This window comes from Podarcis muralis, chromosome 5, assembly GCF_964188315.1.
Source record: "Podarcis muralis chromosome 5, rPodMur119.hap1.1, whole genome shotgun sequence".
Taxonomy (NCBI): Eukaryota; Metazoa; Chordata; class Lepidosauria; order Squamata; family Lacertidae; genus Podarcis; species Podarcis muralis.
Window position 1 is genome coordinate 3,025,868 of NC_135659.1, and position 20,494 is coordinate 3,046,361.

Here is a 20,494-nt window from a genome sequence, read left to right on the forward strand (position 1 = left end):
ACAGCAATAAGTGTCTGTGACAGTGGTACAACCAAAGCCGAAAATGCATTGCAACAGAGATTCCCAGGGCAGTCCAACATTCCAGGGGAAAACCCTTGGAGACTAATGATTCAAAACACTATTTTAGAACATAACCAAGATGAGGCAGCATTCTAGGGAACAAAGTTAGGAGCCTGGTGTGATTCAAATAGTCTTTTAAAATGCAACCTTCAGCTGTGCTGTCCTCCAGTTAATCAAAAGCTTTCTCCCTCTTTGAAAGAGGCCTCCATTTTTCTGCCTCGTTCTCAGAACACTTTAGAATTTCATGAGATGCAGGGTTTTGAGCCTAGTTTATCATTTCGAGGTGGCTGCTGGTGGTTTGGGTGTCCCGGCAAATGTTCCCCCAGTACTCTGTCATCTTCCTGGCTCCTGTACTGAAAAATCCCCCTGAGAGGACACACCTCACTATGCCTCCCCCTGGACTTGGTTGAAGTGTGGGCACCTGGGAGGACTGCAGAGTACAGACCACTGGTGAGACGTCATAATGGCCCGTGTGGTGGGACAAAGCCATGGATCTGCTCTTCCAACACTGGCACTGCTACAGCTTAACTGAACAGGGCAGGGGTGGGTAGTGTGGTGGGAGCACCGGATTGTGTCTGCCAGTGAGAGAGAGAGAGAGAGAGAGAGAGAGAGAGAGAGAGAGAGAAAGAAAGAAAGAAAGAAAGAAAGAAAGAAAGAAAGAAAGGGTACTCACAAACACCACCAGCCCTCTCAAGAGTAAAGTAAGTGCATCAAAAACCCTGCACCCCACCCATGAGAATTCCTCTGAAATTTTCTCTCCCCTTTTATAATACCGTATTTGAATGCAATTTCTTTTCTTACTAATTGATGGAGAATGGTTTTTTGGGGGGTGGGTGGTAGAGAGAAGCAGTACTTTTTTCCAGCATACTCCTAACTTAAAGTAGCAAAGAAAGGAAGAGGAGAAGCAGAGGAATAACCCAGTTGTGAAAAGAGAGGTACCGGAAAAATATGCTGATAAACATGGGCTGTTATACTTGGCCGTCTTCCTTTAAAGCAAGCCTATTTTTGCCCTAGCTGTAGGTGTCTGTGAAGTGAACACTGTTTTGAGATCTGCAAACAAGTATTTCAATCCGTTTCCTGTCTTGGTGGCAAAGCTAACCAGCTTTTCAAAAACAAGATCAGTTGTTGTTACTGGGACTGGCCAAATATCCATTGCAGTCCTCAACTAGAAGAGGAGGTGAAAGCCCAGGCAAGATGGAAACTGGTTGGCCTCTGGAAACAGCCTGGAAACTAAGAGAAGATCAGGATGTTGGTCAAGGATCAAGGTGTTAATGCAGAGTTTAGTAGGTTCGCAGCTGGAATAGTCATCCCACAGCTGAGACAGAAAGAGCAAGTTGCCTCAGCGTAGGCCTGGAGCAAGTGTTAGCATTAGGTAGTGTGGATTAGGTAGTCATGATTAACCCCCTGCCTTCTGAATGCTGCAAAAGCTGGTGCCCTTTTTATGTATCTGCCAGGTATTTAGGATCAGGAAGCACACCCATCTCCTGCTCAGGGCTACTGCTGTATGAGGACTCTGCACCTGAGGATGTCTAGTGCAGGGCAATGACAATAATGAGAGGAAACACTGGTAGCAATCCTGCACCCACCCACCGTGGAAAGAGAAACTGACACTGGGTCATTTTAAAATATGTTAACCACTTATTCTCCACCTATGCTCCACAGGAAGCAATAAAATGAGTTGTATTTTCAGGCAGACAGTATCTGCAAAGGATCCTTTAAAAACCTCAATAGTGCTTTGCCAAGTCCATCCACACTGGACAGGTCAGTGCTGCAATTATCCTTTATTTCTAAAAATTGCCACAAATCAGGCCTGAAGAAAACATGGGAGGATGACACAGAAACTAGTGGGATACAGCAGGCTGACAACAGCATCATCTAGATGCTTTGTAAAATGTAGGTGTGAAAAGGATGTCCATTCCAGAGAAAGGGGCTAGAAAGAAAATCTCTCTTTGCTTGGCACTGCTGGATAGCATGACCCAGAACAGAATTGCATTTGAACTGATGATAAAGGTCTGTCCCTGGGGATTGGCTTGTAAAGGCTGTTTCACACATGCTGGTCATCACTTGCTGCTGCAGTCATCAAGATGATCACGTCTCTGTGAGTTTATTCTCATGCTGTAATTTGTTATCTGTTCTGTGTTCATACACCTGAGGACAAATAATAGCTTCTTGGATGCTAAATCCTGGTCTGAGAAATAAGGAATTACAAGCCTGGTAGATGAAGGGAACGCAGTGGATGTAGCCTACCTTGATTTCAGCATGGCATTTGACAAGGTGCCCCATGATATTCTTGTAAAGAAGCTGGTAAAATGCGGTCTTGACTATGCTACCACTCAGTGGATTTGTAACTGGCTGACTGACCGAACCCAAAGGGTGCTCATCAATGGTTCCTCTTCATCCTGGAGAAGAGTGACTAGTGGGGTGCCACAGGGTTTTGTCTTGGGCCCGGTCTTATTCAACATCTTTATCAACGACTTGGATGATGGACTCAAGGGCATCCTGATCAAATTTGCAGATGACACCAAACTGGGGGGGTGGGGGTGGCTAACACCCCAGAGGACAGGATCACACTTCAAAACGACCTTGACAGATTAGAGAACTGGGCCAAAACAAACAAGATGAACTTTAACAGGGAGAAATGTAAAGTATTGCACTTGGGCAAAAAAAATGAGAGGCACAAATACAAGATGGGGGACACCTGGCTTGAGAGCAGTACATGTGAAAAGGATCTAGGAGTCTTGGTTGACCACAAACTTGACATGAGCCAACAGTGTGACGCGGCAGCTAAAAAAGCCAATGCAATTCTGGGCTGCATCAATAGGAGTATAGCATCTAGATCAAGGGAAGTAATAGTGCCACTGTATTCTGCTCTGGTCAGACCTCACCTGGAGTACTGTGTCCAGTTCTGGGCACCACAGTTCAAGAAGGACACTGACAAACTGGAACGTGTCCAGAGGAGGGCAACCAAAATGGTCAAAGGCCTGGAAATGATGCCTTATGAGGAACGGCTAAGGGAGCTGGGCATGTTTAGCCTGGAGAAGAGGAGGTTAAGGGGTGATATGATAGCCATGTTCAAATATATAAAAGGATGTCATATAGAGGAGGGAGAAAGGTTGTTTTCTGCTGCTCCAGAGAAGCGGACACGGAGCAATGGATCCAAACTACAAGAAAGAAGATTCCACCTAAACATTAGGAAGAACTTCCTGACAGTAAGAGCTGTTCGACAGTGGAATTTGCTGCCAAGGAGTGTGGTGGAGTCTCCTTCTTTGGAGGTCTTTAAGCAGAGGCTTGACAACCATATGTCAGGAGTGCTCTGATGGTGTTTCCTGCTTGGCAGGGGGTTGGACTCGATGGCCCTTGTGGTCTCTTCCAACTCTATGATTCTATGATTCTATAAGGAAGAGGTAGGGGAGAAGAAGAGAGAGAAGTGACCATGAACAGAGGGAGAGGACTTGTTCTTCCCTGTATATTTCTTGCCCAGGAGAGATGGTCTGGCTAGACAGATGAAGATTCCTTTTGACAGAATGCTGGAAGAGACACAAAACAAGAACATATCTTGCACTGCATCCCTCACAGGGCTGGGTATGTGGTTTATCATTTGTCCAACATCTAGCAGGGTGGACTGTCCTTAAATCCTCAGTCTGATTGCAACTGTCAAGATATGGAAAAACCCTGCGTGCTTTCAATTGCCTTGGCTTGCTTTGGGAAGATTTCCTCCTCTTGCCCTCCCTCTCTCCCTCTGTCTCTGATGTGTGTCATGCGACTCCTATGCCCTTTGGCAATTCCACTTTCTCTCTCCCACCCCTCAGATTCATTACTAAATCTCCCCATTAAAAACATTATTGGAAATTCCCATTATAACCACAGATCTGGTGATGCTAAAACTTTGTTAGTTTTGAGTGGCTGCCAGGATTCAAAATACCAATGCAAGTGTCATTGAAAAGTCAAATACTCATCCCAGTTTTTAAAGCACTGACTGGTTTACACAGTGGCGTAGCGTGGGGGGTGCAGGGGGGGCCGGCCGCACTGGGCGCAACATCTGGGGTTAGGGCAAATCCACAGGTTAGGGGACGCAAATTACTTGCCTTGCCCCGGGTGCTGACAACCCACGCTACGCCACTGGGTTTACATGTGGTCTCTTCCAACTCTATGATTCTATGATTCTATGATTCTATGATTCTACATGCCACATCCAAGTGCAAGCTCAATCACTGAATGTGTGGGCTTGCCAATTCCGGAGCAAAATGTAGGTTCACACAGCTCCCCTGCTCCCCAGAGCTACACCTCTGGGTAGAATCACCATGATATGATTCAGCACAATGACACTGCATTACACATTTTGGACTATTAGATGTCACTGCAGGAGAGAGGAGGAGGTAGTCATGTATGTGATGGGACATGCAACAGAGAGAGAGAGAGAGAGAGAGAGAGAGACTCGGGAGTTGAATGTCTGGGGATTAGCACCCAAGCATCACTCCCTTTCCCACAATTTAGTTTCTTTGCACAGCTACTGAGTTAACTGAGAGCAGGAGGCTAGTCAGAGGTCTGTGTGGGATCTTTTACCTCCAGCTGCTTATCTTGCCCTCTGCTTCCTCTAGGTTACTTTCTGGGGCAAAGAGGTCTTCCTCAGCATATCCATCATGAGAAAATGCTCTTCTTTCATAAGAGCTTCTGGCCAAGTCTGCTCAGTTTCTCACGTCCTCTGGCAAGCAGCCTGTTTCCGCAAAAGTCAGTGTAAATAGCGAGGATGTCTGAGAGCAGACATTGGAAGAGAAGGGAAAGGAACACATGTGAACACATGATAAAAAGCTGTTTACATTTATTATTAAGGGGGGGGGCTCATTCCCCAAAGGCAAATGCTAAGAAAGCTATGGGATTGGAAAAACCAAGGCTAGTAATAACATAGCTCCCTAATGAAGTGAGGTTTTTGCTACTTCCCAGGTTACCTCTGTAAACAGTGGGCTTTGTTTGCAGTGGATAGACCTTGAGATAAAAAAATGAGAACTTGGATCATATGTAGGAAGAAAGCACAGGACTTAATGTTGGTTCTAAACCACAGTGTCTCAGAATATTAAAAGTGACCCATACCTATAATATCTTACAAGGAGTCACGGAATTTCAAAACAAACCAGCGATTCTAAAACACAAAAGGTTGACAGAGAATTGTGGGGCAGATGAAGGGAGCATTCTCATGTTATCTGCTTGTCTTAATGCACAAGTGCATGCTAGCCTGCTGCTGCCATTAACAAAACTCCAAGCTATTCAGGGCCACCAGACACACTCTGTGCTATATTGAGCTCAAGGTCACTACGTCAGGGAGTAGACAAGTGTTGGCAAATGATTCAGCCTGGAGCGGCTTAGGAACGTATTTGGCACTTCCTAAATATCCACCAAGACCTTCCTTGACATAAGACAGTGCCTACAACAACATATTCTGATTCAGTTTTTTGGCTCTCATCCAGCCCGTTGCCACTTTAAGGCACCGATACAGCACCAATCCAGCTTCACTGGGTCCAGATGGCATATAGAGTGAGTGAGCCCAGTGTCATCCACATAATGATGACACCAAACCCCAAATCTATTGGTGACAGCACTCAACAGATTCATATGGATGTTAAGAAGCACTGGGGACAAGATGGGGCATTTGCAGCCCTTGGTACAACTGCCATGGTACTGAGCCTTTGTCACCCAATGCTATTCTCTAGAGAAGGTAGGAGCAGAACCACTGTATCACCATGGCTCCAACCCCAATCTTCTGAGCCAGGAGGATACCATGGTTAATGGTATCAAAAGCCACTGAGACATCAAGGAGAATAAACAGGGACACCATCTCCTGATACGAGTAATCAACAAGAGGAACCAAAGCCATCCTAGTGCCAAAAGCAGAGTGGAAGCTGGATTTGAAATGGGTCAAGATAACTGGTTTAATCCTTCCTCCAATACTCTTAATAGTTGCACTGGCCAGACACAGATTTACTACCTCTCTGGGAACCAGAGCTAATTTTAATTGGATCAGGGTCATCATATTTAGTGACTGCTGTAAAGAGGACAACAATTTGCATAAAATTTGAATGTGCTTATTTTATGCATAGATGCAGATTCAGACATAACTATTATAATTTAAATAGAAATACAATACATTTCCCCATAGCGACATGCATACCTGTCTACTGATGGGAAACGTCAACACTCTCCTTCTTAGGTTTCATTATCTTAATATAAGCCTTGGACCGGACAGCTCTTCAGATAAGAGGATTCTTCCAGGGGACTGTTCTCTTACAGAAGACTGTTGCCTCCAAAGTACTCTCCTACTGAGCAGCAAAGGCAAACAATAGTGCCTCTCTATTTATAACATATAACCCAAGATACCCTGGCACAGTTACTAAGCACCGAAGAGATAAGGGCACTTTCACTAACTACCTAAAGCCAGCAGCAAGCACATTGTGCTCTCCTCTGCCAATCTTTATGAAAGTGGTAATGATTAGAAAGAGGATGATCACCCTCATGCATAAATAGAGATTATAAATGTGTCCTAAATAGCTGATGGGTTGCAAATGGTATACCTGGGCATAAACTCCCATTCAACCAGAAGCTCATTCAGAGGCCTTGGAGACGTGGCTGTTTAAATACAACGAGAAATATGTCCTCTGTCATGAGCTTATTATGAGCAGGGCAGTTTAGTCCTATGGAGTGCAGAGAGCTGTTTCCCCAGTCCTCTCCTATGCTGCATTTCAATTCAAACCTTGAGGGGTAGTCATGGTTGCCTGGCCCTGCACGTGCCACACAACGTGATGGGATGCTGTGGTGATTGAGTGGACTATACAGTTTCTGAATACAGAGGGGGAGAAGCAGTGGCGTAGCATGGGGGGCACAGGGGTGGTTGCCCAGGGCACAAAATTGTTAGGGGGCGCAAAATTTGAGCAGCCAGTTCTACCTCAGCATAGCTGAGTGCTTCTGTAAGCTGGGGTCCATTGAAAATGGCTTCTCCATGCAAATCCGGAAGTGACTTCTCCAGGCAATGAAACGACTCTTCTTTTCTTATCTCTGCAGCTGCCATCTACTGGGTGATACGGACACCGTTAGGCAGTTGAATGTGCATGTATGCTCCATCCGTTTTACTCTCTCCCACCCACCCACCCGCTCTGTGCGGCCCCAGGCACCGGCAACCCATGCTATGGCACTTAGGAGGAGATACCTTTTCTAAACACTCCCTCATTAAACTCCCCCTACCCCACAAAACCCCTCTTTAGATGCCCCTGTATGAAAAGTTCTAGTCCAACTCTTTGCCTGTGTGCTGGTTTTCCATTTACAGAGAGTTTTTAATGCAAGGAAGCATTTGTTTTTAAGGAGTCCTTTTTTTTGTTCTCCTTACACCTTACCAAGAGGCTGGCTTGACTTGATTAGTTTTTAACACTTGAAGGATCCAGGGATTAGAGGGGTCTGGCACCCAGTTTAACACCTCAAGCCTTGATTAAATTCTAACACTTGCTGGATCCAGGGTTTAGACCAAGAATGAATGAAGCTATTTGGTTAGCCACCCTTGTTCTGTAACAACGTGGACTCGAGGCAGCTCAACAGGTTTCTCGGGAGTTCCTCAGTGAGGTAGTAAAAATGGCACACAAGTCTCCTTGGAAGAGAGCTACCCCATCATTACTGTTATTGGTGATGAGACCAAAAGCTTAGCTGGTAGCCATGGTGTGAACAGAGGGCTAAACTGGACACGACACTAATCTCACTTAAAATTGCTCTCTTTTTACAAAATACATATACAGTAGTTAACAGGTACACTGCAAAAGGGACTTCAATCCTTTCCACCCTTGACCCAAGCGGGAGCTCTCCTTCTCTGGGCTAGTAATGGGGTCCTATCAAAACTGCAGTGGAGAATGAGAAGGTTAATCCCGCCCCAACACATTACAGTCTCAGTGAGAAGACAGTGGGGTGGGGGTGAGAAACACCTATTAACTGGGGGGGGGGGGATAAAAGACAATTCCAGTGATGCATTTAGTTTCATGTCTGCTTTGGCCCAAGTGTATGATTAGCAATCACAATAAAATATTTTGCAAGCTCTTCTGCAACACACATGGGAATTCCTCAGCAGACAAGTTGCCTTGATGAGTTAATTGAAGAAAGGTGAATTACAGATCTTTTAAATACATGAGTAAATAATATAAAGGGTTCCCTGATGGTACAAAGTTTTAAAATTGCTGCACTCCCAGCATTTATTGCATTTGGTATTTGCATCGGATATGAATTGTTTATATATACAACTGTTGGAACTCTTTTTATATATGCATTTGTTTTATATATGTTTTCACTGGACTGTGAAATTGCTTCAAGATGCTTCATAGGAACAACAGTACATAAAAAGCTGGACCTGAAGTCTAGTGCTAGCAGGAGGAGCTGAATGGCACTACAATTCCCCACTCTCATACCAAATTTTAGCGTGTGTGTCTCCAGAATGCTCACACCCCAACTGGGCTTTCCATGATGCATTTATCTCCTTAAAAATATGCTGCACAAAATGAAATACTGAGGGGGGAAGCCCAAACATCATTTTGTAGATGAATTGCAAAATGTTGGTACCCTACCTATGGTTGTTAGGTGGAACCTATGGTTCCATTTCATTCGAATGGAACAACAGCAACAAACCCCTAAAAACTGAAAATGGTTCACACATTCAAGCCTTAAACAGTTTCCCCTTTTTCAGATGGAGTGGCTGCGTTTCGTGCATTCCTAAAGACTGAGTTCAGTGAAGAGAACCTGGAATTCTGGCTGGCTTGCGAGGAGTTCAAAAAGACACGGTCCACCGCCAAGCTGGCTTCCAAGGCACACAGAATTTTTGAAGAATTTATTGATGTGCAAGCACCACGAGAGGTTAGTAGATACAAGAAACTGCTATTCTGGCAGGATGAATCTTGGAAACAAGGGTGGTGGAGAGCAGAAGAGAACCCACCACTCACCATTCTTCCTAGGATTGGGGGCCACTTGTGGAACCTCAGTCTATTTATTTGTTTGTTTGTTTGTATCTATTTCTATACCACCCTTCATCGGAGGTTCACAGGGCAGTTTACAGAATAAAAACACAAAAATACACAACATAGTGCCACAGTTTATAACCTGGGGGGGGGGGGGAATCAGGCAATGTGTGCTCACCACTGGTATGTTTGGACATACCACTAAGCCAGGGGTCTGCAACCTTTAAGACAAAAAGAGCCTATTGGACCCGTTTCCGAAGAAGAAAAAACTGGGAGCCGCAAAACCATTGCGACATTTAAAACAAATATAACACTGCATATATTGTTTCTTACCTTAATGTCCAATCTGACAGCGGGCGGGAAGGTGACGTCGGGACGGTGCGTGACTAACGCATGCAAACCACCCCCATGCGATGTCGCAGCCAGTACAGCGCCCGCCACAGTGGGGAGTGTCGGGGCGCACAATGCGCCTCCTCCCCTCGCTAGCATCTGCCCCGGAGCCGCGGCAAAGGTGTAAAAGAGCCACACGCGGCTCCGGAGCCGCGGGTTGCAGACCCCTGCACTAAGCCATGGTTGGATGGATGTAGAAGCTAACAGCCATTCAGGGATCCCTCTCTGCAGAGAAGAAGGCTACCCGCAGTCTTTTCCACATGGGCGTCGTTAGAGGAAGCATTGATTTGAGCTCTGCGTCAGTTGTGCGGTTTTTATTAGTTTTATCAGCTTTTTATTAGCTTTTATCAGTTCTAGTATTTTTTATCGCTCAGTATTTTTTTCTTAATTACTATAATCACAAAGTTTAAGCTAAAAGTTTTAGAGAAAGCCCTGGAAAGTCTCGGAGAAAGCCTTAATTAGCTGCAGCTCGACTCAATCTACCAACTACTTATCAGCAGGAGAGGAGATCAAACGCCCTAATCTTGGGAAGGACTCAGAGTTTCCTGATTTACAGCAGAAAACAGTAGCGGCTGAATCTCCGTGAAAATGTCTAAGAAAAAGAAGCGTTCGGCTTCATCTCCACAAGCGAGCCCACAGCAGAAGTCCAATGTCTTTCCCACATGACTGTATAGTTGCAAGAACATTTGACTTCCCATCTTCTGGTGCAGCATAATACAGTGGGCATGAGCTACAGCCACTTGGGTTTAGATATGCACTCAGACCTAAAACTTGATAGATGGCAAGTTCCAAAGGATATTTGTAAGGGATAGAATGGAATAACATGGATACAGCAGGACTTGCTTCCCAGTAAATATGCACCAATATGCACAGAAATATGCTTCATGACATTACAATAAAGATTAGGCAATTCAGAGATTACTGTAATTTGCTGATCTAGAGAAGGATCCTAAAACTTGGGTTACCAGATGTCCAATATTTTAATGATCCTACTGCCTGTTTGTCAGGTGATCAGTATTAAAATAAATATGAGAAGCCAATGCATCTCAGATGTGGTCCAGCCTTGGTTCTTTCATTGCCAACCTACTCATCCAGCTTGCTGCATCTTTCACCTGGCAAGTTCCACCATTGCACTTGGCCCAATATGTTTCACCCTGATTTTGCCCCCAAATCTACCTCACCCCTTGGCCAGTTTGGTTAAAATTAAAAGCTGACAATGCTAGCTGAAATTCTACATGGCTGCGCATGTGTCATTGAGCCAAATGTACTCCAGGTTTGCTTTTCAGCTCAAAAGTGATGAATTAAATTTGACAGTGTGACAAAAATGCTGTATTTGATTGTGGATGGAGGGCGGGGGGAAGTTAAGAATTGCCCCTGTTGCCTCGCACAAATTACATTTGTGTTTCTTTCTCAGGTGAACATAGACTTCCAGACCCGAGAGGTGACAAGACGGAACATACAGGAGCCCTCACCAACGTGCTTTGACCAGGCCCAGGGCAAAATTCACAGCCTTATGGAAAAAGACTCTTACCCCAGGTTCCTAAGGTCAAAAATGTATACAGACCTGCTGTCTCAAACCCAGAGGAGGCTCAGCTAGAGCAGAGATGGAGACTCCCCTCCTTAGATACCATGAGCTTCCTGCACCAGCCAAATCCATTTCCGTATGTGAAATTAAGTTCATTGGTGTTACAACAGCAGTAGAATGAGAGGGGGAGCGGAAGAAGCATGAAGAGTTGGGCTGTATGTGTGTGTGTAAAACATTTCTCAGCATGAGTCCAGTGCTCTCTTTGGATCCTTGTGTGTGTGTGTGTGTGTGAGCAGACACCTATATTTTTAACTTTAGCAAATGCACACACACAACACTGAAACACTTCGTAAGTGGTGCTGTTTTCGGGAACATAACATCTGAACTACATTTTATGCTGAATTCACTGGTGGTGAAGCCAGGCTTCCTAATTCCTTTACTACACTAGGCTAGTTGGTAAATAGTCATCTGTGCTGGACCACAAAGCCGATCCAGAAAGAGCACCTGCAGGGTCAGAGGCTGGCCTTGTTGAGAAGCCCCAGAAGCAAGCGGCCAGAGGCGCAAGGCACCATGCAGAAAGGACAGTCAAAGTGCAGTAACTGGTCAGCCAGAAGGACATAGACCAGCAGGTAGCAGATGTACGCCTCAGCAGATGTTTAAAAAATGGAGAGGCAAGACAGACAAGGCTCTAGACTTGGCCTGGAGTGATTTACAGCCTGGCCAAATAAAACCAAATCTGTTTTAGGATGGGTCAAAGTGGAGGCTTGAGATGGATGGTACAACCAGTTTCCCCTTCGCTTTACCACCCAGAACAACTTATCACAAGGGGCAACCAGTCTGTTGATAAGAAAGTTTTGAATTCAAATCCAGGCAAACCCTGACAAGAAGGTTCTACATCTCTTTTTCCCTGTATGTTCAGGCAGTTGATTTATTTTCCTTACCTTATTCAGTAGGTTTTGAGACTGCTTTTAAGGCAAAACTGCATCCCAAAGAGGTTCGCAATACATAGCCATAATAAAATCCAACAATAAAACCCATTCAAACATAATATCCAGTACCACCAAAAGTTATATAGGCCACAGAAAAAAGAAAAATAACTCAACCCTAAAAAGCAGTGTCCTAGATTAGTCTCCAATGTCCATGATAAAAAGATGACCCAAGGTCTATTTAAAATTAAGGAGAGATGGGCTTGCCTGATTTCACTTGGAATCAAGTTCTATGACTGGGAAGCCACCACTGAAAAGACCTTCTTTGACAACACTCTGATAGGCTGTTGGAGCTGGGGCATACGAGAGAGTTAAAGCTGTGGTATAATGCATAGGACTCAGGTTAGCTCCTATGTGAAAAGAGAACAACACAGCTCCTTTTTACTTGGATTTGTATTGATGTGATCTTGAAACAGTCTCTGCCCCTTGAGTGTTATCCCTTGCCCCTCTATATACAGCCATCTAAATTATACTGTCATTGTAAGTCTCAGATATTTTGCATTTTAAGCTCCTGCTCCCACTTTGTTCTGAAGACTGGTGGGTGGGTTTGGGTTTATTTGAACAGCATGCAGAGATGGGAAGTAGAAGCAGGGAGTGGGCAGTATACTCCTTCTGAAATCCACGTCTTCTTGCTTCTTGATTGCATGGATGGCCCTTTCAAAAAACTGTGAATACACTTGTCATATTGCCAGTATAAAGAGGCAAAGGTCATTCTCCAAGAAGCCAAAAACATGAAACCTCCTTCATATATGGGTTGGGGTCCTCCTGCCCTTGAGTAATACAACTAGCTCTACAACTAGATGTTAGGATGCTAAAACTTACTGGCACCCTCACATATTAGTTCTTAGGCTCCCTCTGGGACATTGTTCAAGTGTTGTAGAAACAATTATCAATTTGTGCTGTAGGAATACCCCTGTGATACTGGTGGTAAGAGAAAGAAATAAAAGGATGGCCAATCTCCTGGTAAGGTTGCCATCTCAGTATGCAGAATGGATTTATATTTTGTGAAAAGCTCCAGCTTTAAGCAGACCCAAGACGAGTTCAGATGACCTGGTGCATCTCCTCACTCCATTCACAATCCCTTCCTCCCCAGCAACTGCACTATGCAATATGATGTCTCCCACACCAAAGTGGGAAAGAGAAGGAGGGTAAATAAAGTGGTGCAGGAATGAGTGTGAGAAACTGAACCTGCAAAGCTTCTCCTAAAGAAACCGGAAGCCCATCTAAGTTCCAAAGTGGCAGCTGTACAAAATATGCCAGACAATAATGAGAATTATCATTTTCCTGCTTCCATGCACCAATGGATAAAAGTGGCACTGAACTCCACCATACTGCTATTTATCATCCTTACCACTGACTGTTATTTATTATTCACTGAGTGATGTTGGTGCTGTGTGAACAATAAGAGGACATATGGACCCTCTTTGAAGGGGACCTGTTTAGAGGAGAAAATCTATCCCAGATGAAAATCCTAGTCTTGGAGAGCTGTTTATGTGTGTGAGTATATAGATATTAGACATAATGCAGCATATTTTTTTCTTCTTCCAATACAGCAGCATGCTCAGTTTTATGTGTATATGCAGATATACAGTTTTATGTGTATATTACCTAAGAAACACAGCTTAAAATAGACTATGTAGACACCTGCTGTGTCATGATATTGGGCTCTGCAGTGAGCAAATATTTCAGGTCAAACTTTGTACTGGGCATGTAAGGAAGAATAAGAAAACAAGGTTCTAATGATAAAAAGGAGCAAGGCTGAAAATGCTTTTGAATCAGTGGTATCATGGGGTGCTGTGTCCTTCAAACACTGTGCACAATACACAGCCGATTGCAAGCTCTGATGTGATGCTGTGGTGGTAGAGGGCGGGGGGTGGCTTCCTGCAGTAGCGTTTTTTGGATTAAAAAATCTGTACTCTCCTTGCGTTTCAAGGTTTGCACAGACTCACCTGACAATGTCTCTGTAAAGCATACACTGCATTAAAATGGCACTGAGCATCTAGCATTGACCATGACAACAAGTGAATCATAAAGTAGAATGGATTTTGTCGCATTTGCTTTTCCAGCTTGGTGACAAAGGGTGAGTACATATTGGTTCCTGAAGCTTTAACTTCAGCAGAGGCACACAGTAAACCAGATGTTTGATAGCACAAGACATTTGAGGCCAGTCAGAGGCAAAAATAAAAAATAAAAACCCAAACAGCATTCCATACGGTGGCATAGCACCAAACTAAATATATGACAGTTTGCTGCCCTTTAATGGTACTCCAAAATCTGCTGCCTGACTCCCTTGACTGATGGTAAACAGGCTGTGTGTGGAATGACAGGCAAAACTGGAGGCAGACGATCATGATGAAGCACTAAGCAAATATGAACTCCAGGGACTGGAATGGAAAAGCGCTGGGTGCCTGTCTGGTCTCCTCAGAAACCGCTGTGCAGATGTGCTCCAACATGATTTAGTCGATTTGCCAACTCCTAAGCAATTTCATATAATGGCAGAGGCAGCTTCAGACAACTGCTAAGGTGGCCTCCACAGCTGAACCACACATGCAGCAGAATATTTATTAACAACCCAGGAAGCAGTTTACAAAGGAAAATGGACAACTATATTTAATAATATAAAACACTGTAACTGATAAAATAATAATTCTACTCTCCCATTACATTTCTGCTCCCTCAGTGCTGTGATCTAAACCACTGAGCCTCTTGGGCCGATTGGAAGGTCAGCAGTTCGAATCCCTGTGACTGGGTGAGCTCCCATTGCTCTGTCCCAGCTCCTGCAGCCTAGCAGTTCAAAAGCATACCAGCGTGAGTAGATAAATAGGTACCGCTGGGGCAGGAAGGTAAATGGCATTTTTGTGCGCTCTGGCTTCCGTCACAGTGTCCTGTTGCGCCAGAAGTGGTTTAGTCATGCTGGCCACATGACCTGGAAATCTGTCTGTGGACAAACGCCGGCTCTCTCAGCCTGAAAGCGAGATGAGCGCTGCACCCCATAGTCGCCTTTGACTGGACTTAACTGTCCAGGGGTCCTTTACCTTTTACCTTAGCTGCCGGAACTCACCATGAACACCTCCCTTGTTCTCTTATAATGGCACTCACCTGTGAGGTGCCAGAACTGAGTTCTGGCGAGTTCCAGCTGAAAAACGGCCCTGCTACAATCTATATGATGCAGCTTTCCTTGGACTTTTACCACATCAGAATGAAGGAGCAGGGTATGCACAGAGAAATTGAAAACTAAAGCACACAGACAACTAGCAGGTCAAGGAAAAATGGCAATCTACAAACCTCTCCTCCCCAGCATGCACATGACATATTTAGAGGGGGGACGATTCAGGATTAGGCAGTTTCCATATAAAAGATGCCACGTGTGTTGATTTGGGCGTTTGTCACCTGCAAGCCGCATGGCGGCTGCCTAGCAAATGCTGAGCAAAGCATTCTGAAGCAAGTTTTTCAACCACTTAGTCTAGACTTATGGTAAGCAATCAGACATGCAATCTGCTCTTTATTTTCTTCCAGACTGTCAACATGTACCACAAATAGCTAATTTAGGTACATGTTGGGAGGTAGGCCAGTAAAAGTTGTGGACCAGAAAATTTTGTGGGCTTGTTTGCAAGGCTGTTCCGTAAGGCCTGATGCCTTCTTTCCCTTCAGTGCTCTTTAAGCTTGCAGCATCAAGCAGCAATCCTATAACACTTAAAGGGAATACCTAATGAAGTCAACCTAGGATGGTTCATCGTTCAGTATAGGCACAACATTCACACTGCTGTTCTGGTAATGTAAACTTTTTGACCAAAAATTGTAGAGCTTCAGCATAAGTTTTCTGTCTGCATGCTATTATCTCTCTTAGTCCCAGAGAATTAGTCCCATGGCTCTAATTACAGGAGAGAGATTCAATAATATTGATAACGTATAATGAAAGGAAACTTCTCATCTGAAAGCATTATAATTATTTTGGGTGCCTGCTTTTCTGCAAGCAGCATCTCTCTCTTGGGAATGAAAATAGCCTAACAACCATTCAGAGTCAATTTTTAATGGGGGGAAATTGGCATCCACTGTGGGCTGTCATGCCAAAAGCACAGCCTCATATGTACGAAAATAGGCCTGTGATTAATGCTTTCCCCCTTGTGTTAATAAATCAAGAGAAATGGGAGTTCAATTATTGCAATATTCTCTAATTTTCCATATTTTGTAAGAGATAAGTATCCTTTCTTTCATTCAGCTCTTATGGGCTACCCAAGGAGAAAATATTCTCCCAAGGCTGCTGTTGCCTAAAGACATTAAAAGAAAGCAATTAGATTATATTACACTTGCGTGCGCATCAGCCTCAGGTGTCACATGCAAGCACAGGTGACAGCCAGTTTATATAAAATGTGGGGCACACAGAGAGCAATCAGCTGTTCAGAGTTCCCTGTGGCCTGGCATGTGTTCACAACCTGGCCACATGAAAACAGAACATGAAGTGGGGTAAGTTAAAAACTCTTTTAGTGAGCTGCCACACCACGTGGAACCCTGCAGGTGTGAAATGCTTCTCATACACCTTCTGTCTCATGGAATTGACCTCAAGAAATGGGACTTGGGATGTGGCTATTTAGATGTACATATACGGCATATGACTCTGCAGAATGGAGCTCTGTAGGGTCTTAGTGGCACCCATCGCCACCAGGTGAACCAGACTGCAGCTTGTCACAGAGCCTGACTCCCACACAAGGTATCAGGGTGAGCAGGCACGGGAGGAAGAATTAGTCCCCACCCGTTTACAATTAAAAAGAAGAAGTAAAAACATAGAAAGCAGTTATCAGAAAAACGTCAAATACTGCCAGTGAATAAACTGATCCTTCTTGGAAAGCCTGGAGAAATAATATCTTTTTAAGAATCCAAGAAAATAAACAGTGGGTGGAATTCCACATCATGCTATTACAAACATTGTCAGCTTGGCAGATGGAACGGTTCCCCCCTCTCCTCCCTGTTGCTCAAACAGAAGCCCTTGCACAGAGCCAGCAGTGTGGACTTGGGCCCTTGAATGTGGGTGCCCTGCGCACAGGCGCCACGCTACAATGTCATGACATCACGTCACGCTGTGCCATCATGACTGTGTGGCCTGGCACTATCATGATGCTGTGGCGGCTGCAGACGCACTATCATGGTGCCACAGTGGTGACGGGGCTGGAGCCTGCACCTCCACCGTGCCTCTGTTGAGGCCCGCTGCCACCGCGGACACACCCTGCAAGCACACCCGTGGCCACAGCAGGCCCCAACAGAGGTCCCACAGCAGAGGGACAAGCCCCAGATCACTCATGCCACGGTGCCAGTGTACCAGAGGTAAGGCGATGGCAGGGGGTGGGGTGGGGGGAGTGGCAGCAGCTGGACACCCACAGCCACAAAATTGTGGGTGCCTGGACCCCCAGGAGTTGGTGCCAGTGCACAGAGCTTTGGCTAATGGGAAATTTTCAATGGAAAAATTCAATGGAAAATGTGTGAGACAGGGCAAGTGCCCCTGCTTTGAAGGACCTGGTCCACACCACCATGGAACACATCCCAGACAGTCCTGGACTTACAGAAGCCATCCCAGATTCGGATTTGATTTGATCCTGGAATGTCTCACTTTTCCTTCCTCTTTTCTTTGGATAAATGTTGGGGGCTATGGAGTTATGCAACCCCCCAAGCCAGGGAGATAAGTAACTCTATAACCTTTAGAAGACATCTAAAGGCAGCACTGTATAGGGAAGTTTTTAAAAATGTTTTATTGTGTTCTTATATATGTCAGAAGCCACCCAGAGTGGCTGAGGAAACATAGCCAGATGGGTAGAATATTTATTGTTGTTGTTGTTGTTGGAATAGGACATCCCTATTTTCATCAAAGAAATATTGGAATTCAGTGTGCCATCCAGTTAAGCCATCTCTTTAAATATGCATAAGACCGATAAATGTCATTGATCAATACTAGCTGGTCACAAATGGTCTTATAATTGCTACTATAGTATTTTCATAATCCCACACATATAACAGGCAGCTCCATTGTCAGATATATATGTGGCAGAAACAGTACTCATAGCACTTTACTATAAAATATAAAAATAAATGCATCTAAACAACATAAGTAAACCATATAAAATGAACCATTTAAAACACACAAACAACAGAGCAGGTGTCCAGTATAAGCAATATAAGTATGACCAATCTAGTCATCAGTACTCAAGGCCTCTTGGGTCAGTTTTACACCTGGGATGGCTAACCTGAGCCCTCCAGATGTCACTGGACTGTTATTCTTTAAATGGAAGGTGTCATTGTGTGTCATGTTGTGGTGGGACAATGTCACATATTTATGAGACAATTTCCCAAAAATATCCAGGGTGGGAGGAGGAGGAGGAGGAGAGAATAGCTCTGGGTAGTTGTGCATCCTTTTGCCCCACACTGGCTACAGGGCTGCCCAGAGCCAAACCACTTAGAGTAGGATGGTCCAACGTGTGGCCCAAGAACCTCACACCACCCTTGAGGCCTTTTGGGGGCGGCGGGGGGGGGGGGGGAGAGAAACCTCAGCAACATTTGACCCACACAACCCCATAGCCCTTACGGTGCCTTCCCAAAGCCAGGTAAATGAGGCTCTAGGCTCTGGCAGGATCCTAGAGCCCTTCACCTTCTTCCCAAGCTCGGAAAATCCTGGGTGGGAATCAGATTTTGGCCTTATCCTCCCCCCCCCCCCACGACAAGAAAGTGTGAGGCCCACAGGTTCTGTGTCAAAAGTATTCTTGCGGCCCACTTGGTATGAAAAGTTGGACCACCCTGACTTAGAGCTTTAAAGGGGGTAACCTACACTTTGAACTGGGCTCATGTATCTATCAGGAGCCAATATATTTTGTGTAATATTGGGTTAATCTGCTTTGAATAATGGATCACTAAGAGTACCCTGGCATTCTCTGCCAGCAACAGCTTCCTTGCACCCTTCAAAGGCAACGCCAACACAAAACACAGAGAGTACCTGGATGTGACCAAAGCATTTGTGACTGTGACCACATCTGCATTCTTCAGATGATACATTCCTAAACGATGCAAAATAATTCCTGGCCAAAGCTACAACCCACTCTCCAATTGCCACCATACCCAGAACAGGCTGAATATCCTTTCCCAGATCATTTTTCCTTATGACCAAAAGCTTCTGTTTTCATCTAGCCCAAGTCCCAATTTGTTAGTTCAGAAATTATCAAGAAATGAATATATGTATTCATATAAGGCCTGCCTGCCTGAAGCATGGTGGCAGGGAGGGGTCAGAATGGTGAATGCATCAACATCAAAATTGCTAGTACTGTTTTTAAATAGCAAAGTGTAGGGGGAACCTGGCTCACCCTGCAAGAGAAAAAGCACAGCAACTAATATTTCAGTTGTATGCAACCTAAAATACCTCAGAGATCTATTTCACTGCTGAAGCATGTTTTGGGTTTGTGGCTGGGGATTTAGAAGCCTGTTGCCCATGTGGTTCTGCAGTGAAAGAGTGTGCTCTTCAGTTACAAATTTGCTATTTATTTACAATGCACTCTTAATCTGCAAGATACTTTAAAGGTAAAGGTAAAGGTACTCCTGCCCGTACGGGCCAGTCTTGACAGACTCTAGGGTTGTGCGCCCATCTCACTCAAGAGGCCGGGGGCCAGCGCTGTCCGGAGACACTTCCGGGTCACGTGGCCAGCGTGACATTGCTGCTCTGGCGAGCCAGAGCCGCACACGGAAACGCCGTTTACCTTCCCGCTAGTAAGCGGTCCCTATTTATCTACTTGCACCCAGGAGTGCTTTCGAACTGCTAGGTGGGCAGGCGCTGGGACCGAGCAACGGGAGCGCACCCCGCCGCGGGGATTCGAACCGCCGACCTTTCGATCGGCAAGCCCTAGGCACTGAGGCTTTTACCCACAGCGCCACCCGCGTCCCTTGCAAGATACTTTAATAAGTCACAATTACTACCATTTTACAGATTTGGAACTGAGGTTGAGGGACAGAGAGGGTGCATGGCAGCAGTAGCGTAGGAAGGGGGGTGTTACAGGATTTCCAGAGGTTCCTGGATGGAAAAGGAATAAGACACAAACTTGCTAGTTTCAAAGAAGCATGGAAGAAATGTGTCTGTGTTAGGGTGAACAAAGAATTGCAAAAGGGGATGAATGCACAATTGCTTAGTTCACATTTACCACATGAATATTGGGCCGAGTCGCTAGCGTCCTATCTTCATGTGTGGTTGAGAAAGGTCTCAACAGAGTTGGGATGTTCTCCTTTTGAGAAGCTGTTCAATAGAAAACCTTCTGTTGCCTATTTTAAGGTTTTCGGGTCTCATGTGAGAACAGAAGCTCCAGGTGGGGTAAAAAATGCCAGAGGCATCTTCGTAGGTTATGAAAAAGGTCTCTACAGAGTAATTTTGTCTGAATCTGGTCAGGTGATTCTCACAAAATTTTTAGAGAGTGCTCCTGAACAGGAGAGAGTGATTGTTCACGCTTTTCCCACAGATGATTCTGATGATGATGAGTTTGATCTTATTGAGTTCAGTAGTACTGACGATGACAGCGATAGCTCAGACAGCTCAG

At 44.9% G+C, this 20,494-nt stretch overlaps 1 protein-coding gene and 1 long non-coding RNA gene across 9 annotated transcripts in view; one reads left to right on the forward strand and one right to left on the reverse strand.

Annotated features, from left to right (window-relative positions):
• RGS8 (regulator of G protein signaling 8) overlaps positions 1–13,938 on the forward strand; it is a 44,380-nt gene extending 30,442 nt beyond the window's left edge. For all 6 annotated transcript variants that reach the window (XM_028732239.2, XM_028732238.2, XM_028732242.2 and 3 more), the window contains 2 exons: positions 8,768–8,934; positions 10,840–13,938. In XM_028732239.2, the coding sequence (XP_028588072.2) occupies positions 8,768–8,934; positions 10,840–11,022 (350 nt within the window). In that variant the 3' untranslated portion in view covers positions 11,023–13,938. The remainder of the gene's footprint in view (positions 1–8,767; positions 8,935–10,839) is intronic.
• LOC114598510 (uncharacterized) lies at positions 1,211–7,162 on the reverse strand. 3 transcript variants are annotated; one of them, XR_003707067.2, is made up of 4 exons: positions 6,995–7,162; positions 6,224–6,368; positions 4,624–4,774; positions 1,211–1,290 (listed from the first exon to the last, which is right to left on the reverse strand). It is a non-coding gene; the product is annotated as an uncharacterized LOC114598510 (long non-coding RNA). The 3 variants fall into 3 exon arrangements; XR_003707068.2 differs by having other exon boundaries at positions 6,224–6,371; XR_013392810.1 differs by lacking the exon at positions 4,624–4,774 and having other exon boundaries at positions 6,224–6,371.
• Positions 13,939–20,494: the final 6,556 nt, after the last annotated feature.